Source organism: Pagrus major, chromosome 20 (genome assembly GCF_040436345.1).
Source record: "Pagrus major chromosome 20, Pma_NU_1.0".
NCBI lineage: Eukaryota > Metazoa > Chordata > Actinopteri > Spariformes > Sparidae > Pagrus > Pagrus major.
Window position 1 is genome coordinate 1,668,931 of NC_133234.1, and position 14,025 is coordinate 1,682,955.

General features: G+C 43.9%; 1 protein-coding gene across 3 annotated transcripts in view; it reads left to right on the forward strand.

Annotated features, from left to right (window-relative positions):
* dnah9 (dynein, axonemal, heavy chain 9) overlaps positions 1–14,025 on the forward strand; it is a 174,669-nt gene that overhangs the window by 44,437 nt on the left and 116,207 nt on the right. The window contains exons 27-29 of one of the 3 annotated variants that reach the window (XM_073489481.1): positions 4,469–4,626; positions 6,907–7,045; positions 8,406–8,693. In XM_073489481.1, coding sequence (XP_073345582.1) covers positions 4,469–4,626; positions 6,907–7,045; positions 8,406–8,693 — 585 coding nt within the window. Of the gene's footprint in view, positions 1–4,468; positions 4,627–6,906; positions 7,046–8,405; positions 8,694–9,498; positions 9,576–9,595; positions 9,636–14,025 lie in introns of those variants that run through there. The other 2 variants (XM_073489483.1, XM_073489484.1) reach the window with 2 other exon arrangements.

Sequence of the window (14,025 nt, forward strand, 5' to 3'; positions counted from 1 at the left end):
CACCGCAGAGCTTCTTCATAATTGGAGCCTCCTCTGATCTGATTTGAGAGTTGAGGATGGAAAACTGCATCCATTGCTTGCCTGTGGAGATGGTCACGATGCTCACGTCTTTCAGCACTAATAACAGCAGCTCTGAATGAACAGACTCCTAGGTCTCAAAGGACGTGCTACAATAATTTTGGTAAATTAGTATTTGCTCAGTGTTTTTGCTCTGAGTACAAATTATTTGCAAATGCGAAAAACTAACAAACTATTTGTATTTGGTCATTACTGGTCTCCATGAAGTTATAAACTTTCCATTCAGACACCACATAGTTAATCAGAACCTCTAACTTGGCCTCTGGACATAAAAATAGGCCCTTTTTTGTTTTATATAGTTTTAATATCGTACACAGTCGCGTTTCCATCACATAAAGTGATATTACATTGACTTAAATTAATTTCCTGGAGACTTACCCTAACCGTCACCATGACCACTACTTGAATAACCCTAAGCCTTACCCTAACCTTAAAGCAAGTCAAATTTAATGATTTTCCTTGCAGGGATTTGCGTTTTGTCCCCATAAGGAAGGCGGGACCCCACAATGTGACTGTGTAAACAGATATATACCCCCACAACATCAGTAATACAAACACACATCCTTGTTTTCATACCCTAACCCTCACCGCTGCCTGTCTAACCCTAACCTTGCTCTTAAGTCCTTGCCCTGGCAGTGAGCTCCCAGTTATGGGCCTCCACAAATGCAGGAAACAAGACCACACACATGTGCGCGCGCACACAGCTTGGTTGCAAATATACCTGTATCCAGAGAACAGTTATCATTTCAACTGAACAACAATGTAATAATTATCAGTAATAGCCACTAGGATGACCTTGTGGTATCTGTTATATTATTTAGCTGAATGCAAGAAAAAAATCAAGTGTTTGTGCCTCTGGGCATCTAAATCATTTGTAGAAGTTTAGGGGAACACAAGCCCATGGTCACAATAATGAATATTTTACCTCTTTTGAATAATGTAACATTAAACAGACACAGATGAGACTATAGTTACAAAACTAGAACTGACTTAAAAAGCTTCAGTCTCTGCAATTAGCTGAAACACTTTTTTTATCATCAGCTATCAGGTATTATGTGTTGAGCTGACTCAGTGACTGTATATTGGTTAAAACTGGACAAATGGTGAAAAAATGGAGCACAATTATCACAAGACAAGACAAAATTAGTTTTCATGCTCAATCAGATAATAATTAGCCCATTTGGACAGAAAACCACTCTGTAGTGTTTTTCATTTATTACTACTGCAAAGTAGTCCAGACTGTTGACAGGTTATCCAGACTGTCAAAAACAGTTTCTGAAAGAACACATTGCTGTTTATGTTTTTAATGGAATTTTCTAATTCTGTTCAATTCTTGCTCAACCAAGACGCTGATCGTTGATTTAGAAAAAAAAAGAGACAAAGACACACACAGACCTTTCTGCATCAATGGAGCTAAGATGGAGCAGGTGAACAGTTTTAGGTTCCTGGGAATCAACATCACACAGAACCTGTCATGGACATCACACCTTTGTAAAGAAAGCTCAGAAACAGCTGTGTATCTTAAGGAAACTTGAGAAGAATGAATTCCCTTGCAAAGTTCTTGTCAACTTCTACAGAGGAGCAATAGAGCACATTCTGCCTGGATATATTACAAACTGGCTTGGGACGTGCATGGCCTAGGAAAGGGAGGTTCTGCAGTGGGCGATTAAAACCACCCGGAACATCCCTGATACCTATCCATGGATCTAATAAGGGAAATATGGATACAGTGTCAGACACAGAGACTGTGTTTACTGTATTTTTTTTTTTGTGTGTAGCATAAAGGGACCTTGAACTTGGACAAAAATCACCTGCCATTGTTTTGGGGGTGGAGGAAGAAATCTCAGGTCACATCAAATATCTCACTACCTGCCCCGCAGCAAACTGTAGACAAAGTTAGCAGCTAGCTGGTGAACATAGCGGCGCATATAGCAGCTAAAGAGCCAGATATTTTTGAATACTGTTTGCTCACACTTCGGTCATATAATCTTTATAAGGTGATATACTGTATGGCGTTGCACTGCCACAATTGTCTGAAAAATCATTATTGCAGGTTTAAGTTAAATAATGACCTCAGTGTAATCTGAGATCTTGGAGCTCTCTGGATGAACTAGATCATTCAGACTTCTTCTTCTGTCTTCGCTTCATGCGTAGTGACACGTTGAAAAAACTTTCTATTCTCTACACACTGAACGGTGTATACTCTGGGCGACCTACAGTAGCTAGCTCTTTGATTACTGAAGTCTTTTGAGAAATCCGCCAGATTCTGCATGTTTCAGCTGATGCTAGCTTTTCTGCTATCTTGCATTCTGTTATCCCGGATCAAACAGAGCCTCTCTCTCTGGTTTCTGTAGTCCCTCTGCTGTGTTCAAATCCTGCATGCCGTTGCCCCAGACACTATCTTTATGCATGTGCAAAACTGTCACAGCAAAATGTATACAGTTGATAAGGACGCTGATCATGATCATGATGATAATGGAGATAGAGCTCCTCAAAGGATCATTATTCATTGCTAGACTTAACACTCCCTCCTCTGCCCTTCCTCTTGTCTCTTTTAAGCAACAATGAAAGTCAAGCAGCCCTCTTCCGTAAGCTGTGGAAATCTACAGCACTTAGAGAATTTCAAAGTGCCAAAAGAATGAATAGGTTGTGCGTGGCGTAATGAATAATAAATCATGGTGGCTTATATGTGGAGAAGTAGACCTTGAGAACAGAGGAGCGTCAAACTCCTGCTGTGACAGCTGGCAGCTTGCTCCAGCACTCAGCCTGCTTCAGTGGAGCCAACGCCGAGCCATCTCTCACCAAGGCACACACACCTAATCCATCCTCTTAAAGAGGGAGCAGCTAGCATAGCACGGCGACATACTCGGCTGCCGGTCGGGTCTGCTAACACAGGTGGCGGGACCAGTTCTACATTAAATAAAGCAGGGACAAACAGAAGGCTGCTAAACATAACAACATGGAGATAAATTGGTGAAGTTCTGCCTCTGTTACAGCAAACACAGGCCTGGACTGTGAATACATTGATGTCGCTAGCTCCAGTCTGTACATTCAAAGAGACAGCAAAGAGTGTAGCCAGACCCCACCGGATCACACCTTTCAGAACTGTGTCTGTTCTTGAGCTTTTTAAAAATGCTGTTTTTAGTGTTTTACTTCCCTTGGTGTCCCTGACGGATAGCAGTGGTGCTTTGCTGTCATTTCACATAAAAACACAAGCCCACTGATGTTCTCATGAAAACTTTTGTTCTTCTTTTTGTGTGCTGCAGCTGCACTGTTTGTTTTTGCATTTTTTTCCCCTCCTCTCCCTGTTGTGTTAGTATGACTGAGTGATCTGTAGCCGAGTACTCATCCATGAAGAGATGTTCCTCCTCTTTCCAGCTGTCGACTCGCTACGCTCTTTTACCACACGCATGTTAAATTCATAAAGCCTCTTACAGGCTGGGATTCAGAGTTTTAGGCCAAGACACACACAAATACACATATGCACACACACAAAAAGTTCATTTCTGATATCTCATTCCATCATAATGTAGACAAACGGAACCTTGGCAGTTCATCCATCCAGTAAACCCTGGCTGATAACATGCTCATATTATTGATGAAACTGTGTCCCTGAAAAAAAAAGGTGCATATCGCATAACAATTTGACAGGCTGTTACAAATTGACTCTGGTATGTGCTTAGTGACATTAATTATATGCTAATGAGTGATACCAAACTTTCTCAGGCTACTTCCCATTTTACTAGTTGGAAGCGTCTTTCGGGAGTGTTCATAAACGGTGACTGAACAGGACTGGGTAATGTTTGAGACTTTAGGGATGGTTAACGTGGTCCTCAGAGGATTAATCATACTGACTTGATCATCTAGAGTGCTTCACATACATAAAAGTACACACATCAAAACACAGTGTACATACATACATACACACTATACAAACAAACATACATACAGTTGTATGTTGTAATAAACGTCTTGTTGCTGGTACGGTTTCAGCAGTACAAAGCCCTGCTGCCTGTTGGCGCTACTGTAGGTAACACACTGATTAGCGATAAGTACTCATACAACCCCACATCAAAAGACCCCAACTATCACTTTAAAGCGACAGGCGACCAAATGAAACATACTCTTACCTCGAATGAAATTAGAATTTCTCTGGGTTTGAACATTGTTGGAAACATTTGGGATAATGTAAGTACACTACTGAACAAAATATATCACGAAGGTCTAGTCGTTTTTAGACATTTAAATGCAGAAATATTGCATATTATATCTTTAATTCTGGGTGTTATTGGATGTATCTTGGGCGGTACCAAAAGGAATAAAGGTGCCCAGCATGAAGAGTGGGAATTAATTTTGCTCTGTATTGTGTTTTTGACCTCTGTATGTGTAGGTCAAAAGCATCCAGGATGCCATACGAGATAAGAAGCAGAGGTTCAACTTCATGGGAGAGGAGGTGAATCTTTGCCCATCTGTTGGCATCTTCATCACCATGAATCCAGGCTACGCTGGCAGGACGGAGCTTCCAGAGAACCTCAAGGCTCTGTTCAGGTGGGCCAATGGATCATCATAAGTCACGCAGGCTGCACTTTCTTAGTCATGCAACTTTATAAATTATAACTAAAAATCATCTTTTCCACCAAAACTTTTTTTCAACCCTCAACAAGTTAAAGGGGAATTGCCGTTTTTTACAACCTGGACCTTATTTCTAGCATAAAATACGATCATTTACTCACCCAGATAACTTTGGTGTCATTTGGAGTCGTTCGGACGAAATTAGATCCAGTGGAGCGCCGCGTATATCCATAAAATGCGAGTGATTGGGGCACCGAAGCACAGCCTCTATATAACCTCTATCTGCCGCGAAACTAGTTCATTTCACCAATATTTTGTTATGATACGCTAGTGCTATTCCCCTCTTAGTCCGGGGTTGCCTGTTATCAACATCTGGGGTCTGTAGGTTGACCTACTAACCTCTGACCTGGATGGATGTCACTCGCATTATATGGATATACGCAGCGCTCCACTGGATCTAATTTCGTCCGAACGACTCCAAATGACACCAAAGTTATCTGGGTGAGTAAATGATCGTATTTTATGCTAGAAATAAGGTCCAGGTTGTAAAAAACGGCAATTCCCCTTTAAGTAGATAGAGAAATAGCTGGATATTAAAATTGAACCCATACATACATGTTGACATGGCAGTATTGTTGGGCAGAAACACCAAAACACCAAATTCCATTATTCAATCTAACAATCCAAGTTTTCCAACCATGGTGCATAAAATCGTTTCAATCTATTAAAGGATCAGTTCACACATATCACATAAATGGAGATGTAGGGATAATATTCACCAATCAGCCATAACATTAAAACTGACAGGTGAAGTCAATAAAAATGATCATCTTGTTACAATCAAATGTTCTTCTGGAGAAACCTTGGGTCCTGGCATTCATATAGAAGCCACTTGACACACACCACCCACCCAAGCACCATTGCAGACCAGGTACCCTGCCCTCGTGGCACCAGTGCTTCCTGATAGCAGTGCCCCCCCCAGCTGGACAACGCTTGTTGCAACATTGCATAAACTGCTCAGGAATGACCTGAGGAACGTGACAAAGAGCTCAAGGCCTCCAAACTCTCAGATCTCAGTCCTATCGAGAATCTATGAGACATTGCTGAACTAGTCCGGTCCATGAAGGGCCCACCTTGGATAGGACTTGGCTCCGACCTGTCAAGGCATGGACACAGGACATCTGGGGGTGTTCTGTGGTCTGACACCAGAGAGTTGGCGGCAGATCCTTTGAGTTCTGTGGGTTGCAAGAGGCGGCCTCCATGGATTGGACTTTTTCTGGCACATCCCATGGATGCTTAATTAGATTGGGAACTGGGCAATTTGAAGTGTTGGTCAATGCCTTCAGCTGTTTGTCACATTCCTCAGGCCATTTGTGAGCAGTTTTTGTAATAATGCGGAGCCCACTGTCCTGCTGGAGGACCACTGACACCGGGGAGTGCCGTTGCCATGAGGGTGTGCACTTGGTCTGCATCAGTGTTTGAGCGGGTGGTGCGTGTCAAGTGGCATCTACCTAAATGCCAGGACCCAAGGTTTTCCAGCAGAACATTTGCATTGCAACAAGATGATCATTGTTATTCACTTTACATGTCAGTGGTTTTAATGTTCTAGCTGATTGGTATAACGCAGTTCTGTGAGAACAGTTGACTATGAGGTCTGTGTATTTCTATATCAGTAGGATGGACAGGGATGTTTCAATGTGATTTTTCAGTTCAGTGAGCCCCACAAACAGAATTCTGTTTATCTTTATTGAGAGAGAAGGAGAGCGCGATAGTGGTGAGTACTTACTCCCTTAAAGGAGGAGAGCTAAAAACACTTGGCGAACATATGGAAGAGGTTATTTTAATTTTGATTAACTGTGACTTGTATCGAAGCTTACATTGCTCTTCTGTTTGCTGCATGTACTTCCTCAAAATTCAGTGAAATGTCCACGGAAGTTGGGTGATTACAATAAGCTCCTTTTTAAATGGAACAGTTCACCCTTCTTCTGGTGATGGCTTCTGTTGACTTGGATTACACAACGAGCTGTATGTAGCTTGCTTTTTTTGTTGTTTTTTCTGTTTTAAAACAAGTCCCCATCTACTTCAGTTGTTCAGGAAAAATGCTGCAACGCTGTTTTGTTGTGAAGCTCCAGAAATGTTCTGTGTACTACGAAACTTCACCCAACTTCTTATCAGCACTTAGCTGAGTAGATAATGACTGAATTTTCAATTTTGGGTGAACTTCTCCTTTAATGCCAAATGTCCATTTCTCTGCAGACCATGTGCCATGGTGGTGCCAGACTTCGAGCTGATCTGTGAAATCATGCTGGTGGCCGAGGGCTTCCTCAACGCTCGGGTGCTCGCTAGGAAGTTTATCACCCTCTACACTCTGTGTAAAGAGCTGTTGTCCAAACAGGTACTATTTGCTTTCTTACACATCTTTTATGACTATAAAAAAGGACCATTTCCACTTCAAAGCTGAACAACTGACACAATGTTCATTTCATATTTGAGGCTTTTGATAAAAGAATGACTCTGAGGCACCACACAAGAGCTGACTTAACTGTCTGGGTGAAGTCTTACATGCATATGAATAAAAAGCTGCAGGGAGTTTGGATGTTATTCCATCTCAGTTTTTTCTTTAATCCTTTTTTAGTCCTGTTTTACACGTCTTGCCATTATTTTAATATTTAAAAAAAGCAATAAAATCGCTCACAGTGCTGACTAATAGTTACAGTGCAGCTCCTCGACTGAGGTAAGCGATTTAATGAGCCCTCAGTTCTGGATGAATTTCCCATGACCACAGGCCCATTTAAGTGTCAGAGCACACTATGTCCTTTTTATGGCTGTTTTATGAAGCCCTGGTTCTTCAGACATTTTTAAATATCACCTTAATTACACTTTTTAGCTGCTTCACAGTTGTTTGCCAGAGTTTCATCACAAGTTTTCAAACATTAGCAACTTAGTGCCAATGGAGTCAAAAGATAATGAAGAGACTGCTTCTCTAAGCTATATTCACAAGGGCTGATTCAGAGAATTACTGATTTAAACAAGTGGTTCATAATTGTGGATTTAATATTACACTCTCCAAGTTCTGCCGCTGGTCCTGTGCAGAACGACTCTGCTGTTTTTCCTTTTCAGTGGGCAGACACCAGAGCATGCGATGAGAGTACAGTGATATATATTCATGCTATCACAATCTGCAGGGATCTGAAATAATGCTGTAATAAGTTTCATGGCAGTAGAAGTCACCAGTCTGAACCTAGGAACAGCTAGCGATGGTACAATGGAGGTTCTCAGGTTACAACTTGAAGCACAGGGAGTCAGTAGCTTGTAACATAAGCGGGGGTCAGACCATGTTGGGCCTTAAAGGTGCAATATGTAAGAATTATTCAAAAAATAACTTAAACTATCAACAGACTGTATGTTATGACATCTGTTTCATGCTAGTTATCATCTTATCCAGCTAGCCGTGACCTGTCGTGGTCCAAAGCTCCTGTGCTAGCATGGTAAACAACACCGTTCAGCTTCAGTTAGCAGCGGTTAGCAGTTATTCTGTTGATATGTCGCCCCCTATATGTTTTGAGTATGAATTCAACCAGACACCAATTCTTACAAACTGCACCTTCAAAAGTATGAAAAGAATCTTAAATCTATCAGAAATTTAACTGGCAGCCAATGAAGGTTATTAGAACAGCAAAAGCCAACATTATCTGCTGTGAGACTAGTAGCCTGTGTGTTTTCGTCTGCGTACTGATGTCTCACTGGTCTTCAAGGACCACTATGACTGGGGCCTCCGAGCCATCAAGTCAGTCTTGGTTGTGGCCGGATCTCTGAAGAGGGGAGACCCCGGGCGAGAGGAGGACCAGGTGCTAATGCGTGCTCTGAGAGACTTCAACATCCCCAAGATCGTGACCGACGACATGCCCGTGTTCATGGGGCTGATCGGAGACCTGTTTCCCGCTCTGGACGTCCCCAGGAAGAGAGACCTGGACTTTGAGAAGCACGTGAAGGAGTCCATTCTGGACTTGAAGTTACAGGCCGAGGACAATTTTGTACTCAAGGTGCGTTAACAAGATTCCTTGGAAAGCCCCCTGACATGCTTGATTCTGTTTTGATTACAGCTCACAAAATGTAAGTGTCACAAGTGTTGCTAAGCCGAGGATGAAAGCAAACTCAATAACAAGTTCTCTGCGAAGTCCCCAAATGGGGGTTTCATCTTGAACAATTGAGACAGATATTACAGTTGTAGCACTTTCATTTAGATTTATCTTAGTTCTTTCCAAAAGCTATTTACCTCCCGTCATAATGTTCCACTGGGAAATACACATTAGTGTCAGACAAGTCTGCAGCATGGGGATGAATCGGGCAAATATTACAGAAAGCCGACGTTTGGCTGCGATGAGAGTTCAGGTGCCTGAGCTGCTGACCTAATTCTAGTCATTATGTTACATACAGACACTCACGCACACACTCACACATGCACAATAGAAGGTGGTATATGTCAGAGACAGATGAACGCAGGACCAGGGGAAATAAGTGCAATCTGCCCCAGGTCAAATAGACACGGGAACCACATAATAACACTCCATCAATGGAGGCTGGCGCTGCACCATGCCACTTAACCCTGACATTGTGAGAGACAGTCACAGAAATAAACAAAGAAGAGGAGAGACACAGTGAGAGAGAGAGAGAGAGAGACACAGAGGGAGAATAGAGGAGCGGTCAATAACAACCATCCACCCCCAGAGCCTGAACTTTTACTGTCTTTGTTTGAGTGACCAACCTTTTGATTTCAGACAAAGAGGAGGGGGAGCAGACGAGGTGAGGGAGATTGCATACCTTTAGCGTTAGCCTGTGCTAGCATTAGTCCTCCTGGCATCAAAGCAGTAATCAGCCGGGGCCTTTGAGACTGTTAGGCCGCCTGCACTCCGGCTGAATGGATGGTGAGTAGGAGCCGCGAGGAGCCCGGTCGATGGCATTGATTCAGCTTGGCATCTGTATGTGTGAGTGGAAGTGGGGAGGAAATCTCTTTCTCCCCTTTTTTTCCTCTGTTATTCTGTTACTCACTCTGTGGTGTCACCTCACATGCCTGAAGTGACAAAATGTTACACAGCAAGTCAAGGAAAATTCAAAAAGAGTGTGTTCATTTGACTTTCCAGGGGTACCGCCGAACATGAAATATTTTTTGACCCAAAAGTTGTGACTAGATTTTGAGAAGCATAGTACAGCTTCAGTACTGGAAAAAAAAACTGTAGTTCTTTAAATTTTGGTACAGGTGAATCAGTTCAACGATTTTTTCGGAACCATTGGATTGACACTCAGACTGGGAAACCTACTGACAACGATTGAAGCATGTCACTAGAAGATGGAAAACGACCACTCCCCACAGCATAATTAACTGGAAAAGTACAATTTATTGAGAAATTAGATACAAAATATTGTAGAGCTTAAGGTTTGGGGAATTTTGATTGATATTCTGAATCATTCAAAGGTTATAATTCAGCTCCTCCCCTCTTTAAATTGTCAGATGAATGCTCAGTTTAGTGTTTTTAACCACTTTAATTAGTTAAATAGGGCTGCAACTGTCAATTAACAGAACAGAAAATGGTAAAAAATGTCAATTTCAGTGTTTCCCAAAGCCCAAGATGACGTCCTCAAATGTCTTATTTTGTCCACAACCCAAAGATTTTCAGTTTACTCTCATAGAGGAGGAAAGAAACCAGAAAATATTCACATTTAAGGAATCAGAATTTTAACTTTTCTTTTCTTAAAAAATTACTCAAACCAATTAAATGATTATTAAAATATTTGGCGGTTAATTTAATAGTCGACAACCAACCGATTAATTGTTTTAAAAGAAATTAAAACAAAGAGACATGACCTGCTCATATCTTTTATGTTGTAACACAGGTTTTCCGTTATGCATTTATAGAGTTAAATGTTGAATAAATAATGAGTAATATGAATAAACAGAACCAAAATATATTATATTATTTTTGCAAATAACTGATTACTTTATTTCACAATGACAGTTTTCTATACATCATATAATGAAACTCCAGTTGTAGTTCCCTCAGCTAAACCCACAGAAAAATATGACAAAAAAATGTATTAAAAATCACAATTGGCTTTTTATAGTGGAGTGTTGAGGATGAGTTCAGGGGTCTCACAGTCTGAGGAGTGAAGCTGCTCTGTAGTCTGGTGGTACAGCAGCAGATACTTCTGTATCTGTTGTCAGATGGCAGCAGAGTGAACAGACTGTGACTGGGTGGGTGTTGTCTTTCAGTATCTTTTCAGCTCTGTGCAGACGTCTGATCTGTTACCCACAGTATATACTTTACGCTTTATACTCTGTACTGCACTATACAGTATATCTACATAACAGTTTTTGCAGTCAGTCCATTTCATATAAACAAAGATACTGTAGCGACCCTGCAGGAGTAATGGGATGGAATGAGGGGGAGTTCATGGGGGGAAGGAGTTGCCCCTAGTTCAGCTTGATAGGCCAGTTTGGGATTTGGGAGGGGTGAGAGAGGAAGAGGAAAAGCAGAGGAAAAGGGCAGGCAGTGCGGGGGAAAAGCCTGCGAAGAGAAGCTGCTACACTCCATAGTTAGATAACTAGCCAGTTTTTCGGCTATCAGCTTTTGTTGTTTTGGGCACTCCTCCAACCCCGTTGTTAGCCTGTACAAAAGGGGAATAAAACCCGGTCCTCCGGTTAAAACTTCAGTCACAGTGTCCTCGTCATTCTGCTAGCTATCCCGCATTGTTGGGCCGCAAACGCTACACTGGTGTCAGAAGTGGGATCGCCATGGCTCCATTTCCCACACATACGCGGGCTATGACCGATAGCTAACACCGCGGGACGAGATGGCTGAACGAACCGGAAAGTCCGACCTCTTCAACCCATACACCCCGCCTGAAACACCGAGGATAAAGCCAACAGAGGCCAGCTGAGATGTAAGGAGAAAAGAAAAGCAGTCTCACTCACCACTGGCCACATTGCTGATCGACGTCCCCGACGCTGTTGAAAAAAGCCCCTTCCAATTTGCCGTAACTCCCTGGCCATGCTCCGGTAAAACAGAGGTGAACAATGTACACGCACCCAAAATGTACCTCGACCAATCAGACGACGATGACGTCACCGCCCTGACAAATCCTCAAAGTAGAGTTGTTGGCCAACCAAGCTCTTTCCCAGAGTTGCAAAAAGACATTACAGCTAAAATAGAAGATGAATTTATGCAGAGAATGAGCATTGCAATGGAGCGTGCTTTTGGAAATTTTCTGAAGAGCTCTAGAGGCAGCATAATGTCCACGATGTGAGAAGAACCACAAGGCTGTGTTAATAAACCACAAGAAACAGAGAGCCATGCTGATGCTAATGTTAGGCTTGACAGGTGTAGGTCCCCCATTGTAACCCCTGTTAGTTCCATGGCTGCTGTTGCTAACAAACAAGAGGACCTGGTGCCAGACCCTGTCCCCAGGGGCAGCCACATAAAAGTGGGGCGTTATGATGGCCTCACCTCTTGGGAAACCTATTGTGCCCAGTTTGAGCTCCTAGCAGCAGCCAATGGCTGGCCCCCAGCTGAAAGGGCTGTTCAATTAGTCTCAGCGTTGGACGGGGAGGCAAGAAGGGTACTGTTGGATGTGACAACAGCCAACCTAGAAAATCCACAAGCTATATTTAGGGCCCTAGAGAGGCGGTTTGGAAGCACCACCCCTGCAGTTGTGATGCGGCAGAGGTTCAACGAGAGAGTGAGGAAACCCGGGGAGAAGTTAGGGGCGTTTGACGATAGAACACGCTTGGTATTAACTAAGGAAGCCTTCATTCGCGGCCTACTGCCCCTCCCCTTACGCCAGCAAGTCCGGCTAGCTGACCCACAGAACTTGGAGGCAGCACTAGAGAAAGCATTGGCAGTAGAAGACATCCTCACAGAAGGCTTGGACTACCAACCCAGACAGGCCTCTATACGGCCTAGGAACCAGGCCCTTCAGCCTCCTGGACCTACGTTGTCCTCCACAGGCTCAGAACACAGAGCAATGTCACTGGAGGACAGACAGAACCCAGCCTGCTGGAGATGTCACCAGAGAGGTCATACATGGTGCCTTTGTACAGTGCCTGATTCTGCCCTGCAGGCGCCAGAGCCGGGAAATGCTCAAGGCTCGGTGTAGAGGGGAGCGACCCGAGCCACCTTTCCCTCGCCACAGACAATGACCCACAACCTGTTGTAAAAGCGTTCCACCTTCCTGTCAACCATGCTCTTCTCACCCCTGACGCACTCACCACTGACTGCTGTAGAGTACCTGTGTTGTTTAATGGCCAATGGACCCAAGCCCTGCTAGATACTGGTTCGACTGCGTCACTCCTTTACCCAGACCTCCTGCCCACTGGAACCCAATTCCAAGCCACCGATGTACCACTCACCACAGTTACTTGAGGGAAAGCTCCGATGCTGGGGAGGTGGGAGGTTCAGATTGAAATAGTGACTTACTCAGCCTGCCAATCCGTCTGGATTGTTGAAGTAAAAGAGAGCTGTTTACTTGGAATGGACTTTCTGTGTGCAGCAGGGGTGACGCTAGTCTTCAGGGCGCACACCGTAACGTTCAGGGACGGGACGTCCATCTCCTTCCTTCATGATCCTCACACTTCAGAAATGACTGACAGGGGAGATGGGAACAGTGATGCAGAGAGGGACCTACCATGTTCTCCTGGTCCTCCACAATGGGAAGCCCCTTTTGCAGAAAGCCCTCTTCCGCTGTCCGACAACGACCCCATAACCCCAGGACTAGATCCACACACCCAATCACCACCCCCTGCAGTCATACAGACTGCATGTGTGGTCCCCATCTCTGCGGAAGAGTCAGCAGCCACTACAACTGTCCGAGACATTTGGGAGAAGACTTGCGAAGGCCTTAACTCTGAACAGCAGGATAGGCTATGGAACCTCCTCTATGAGTATCAACATAGTTTTGCCACTGGCCCCAACGACGTACGAACACATTTGGTTCAGCACTACATCAATACAGGGGATGCACAGCCAATCCGCCAGCGGCCGAGATGATTGCCCAAAGCCCGCCAAGCTGCTGCTGACCAGATGATAGAGGAGATGAGGGATGGTGGCATTATTGAGCCGTCAGAAAGTCCATGGGTGTCACCAGTCGTAATGGCTCCAAAGAAAGACGGGAGCCCGAGATTCTGCGTTGACTACCGGCCATTGAATGACAAAACTGTGAAGGACTCCTACCCACTGCCCAGATAGACAAGTCTCTGGATTACGTGGCTGGTTCAGCATGGTTCTCCTCATTAGACCTCCAGAGTGGGTACTGGCAGGTGGCCATGGCCCCAGAAGACAAAGCCAACACTGCCTTCACCACCAGACGTGGCTTGTGGCAGTT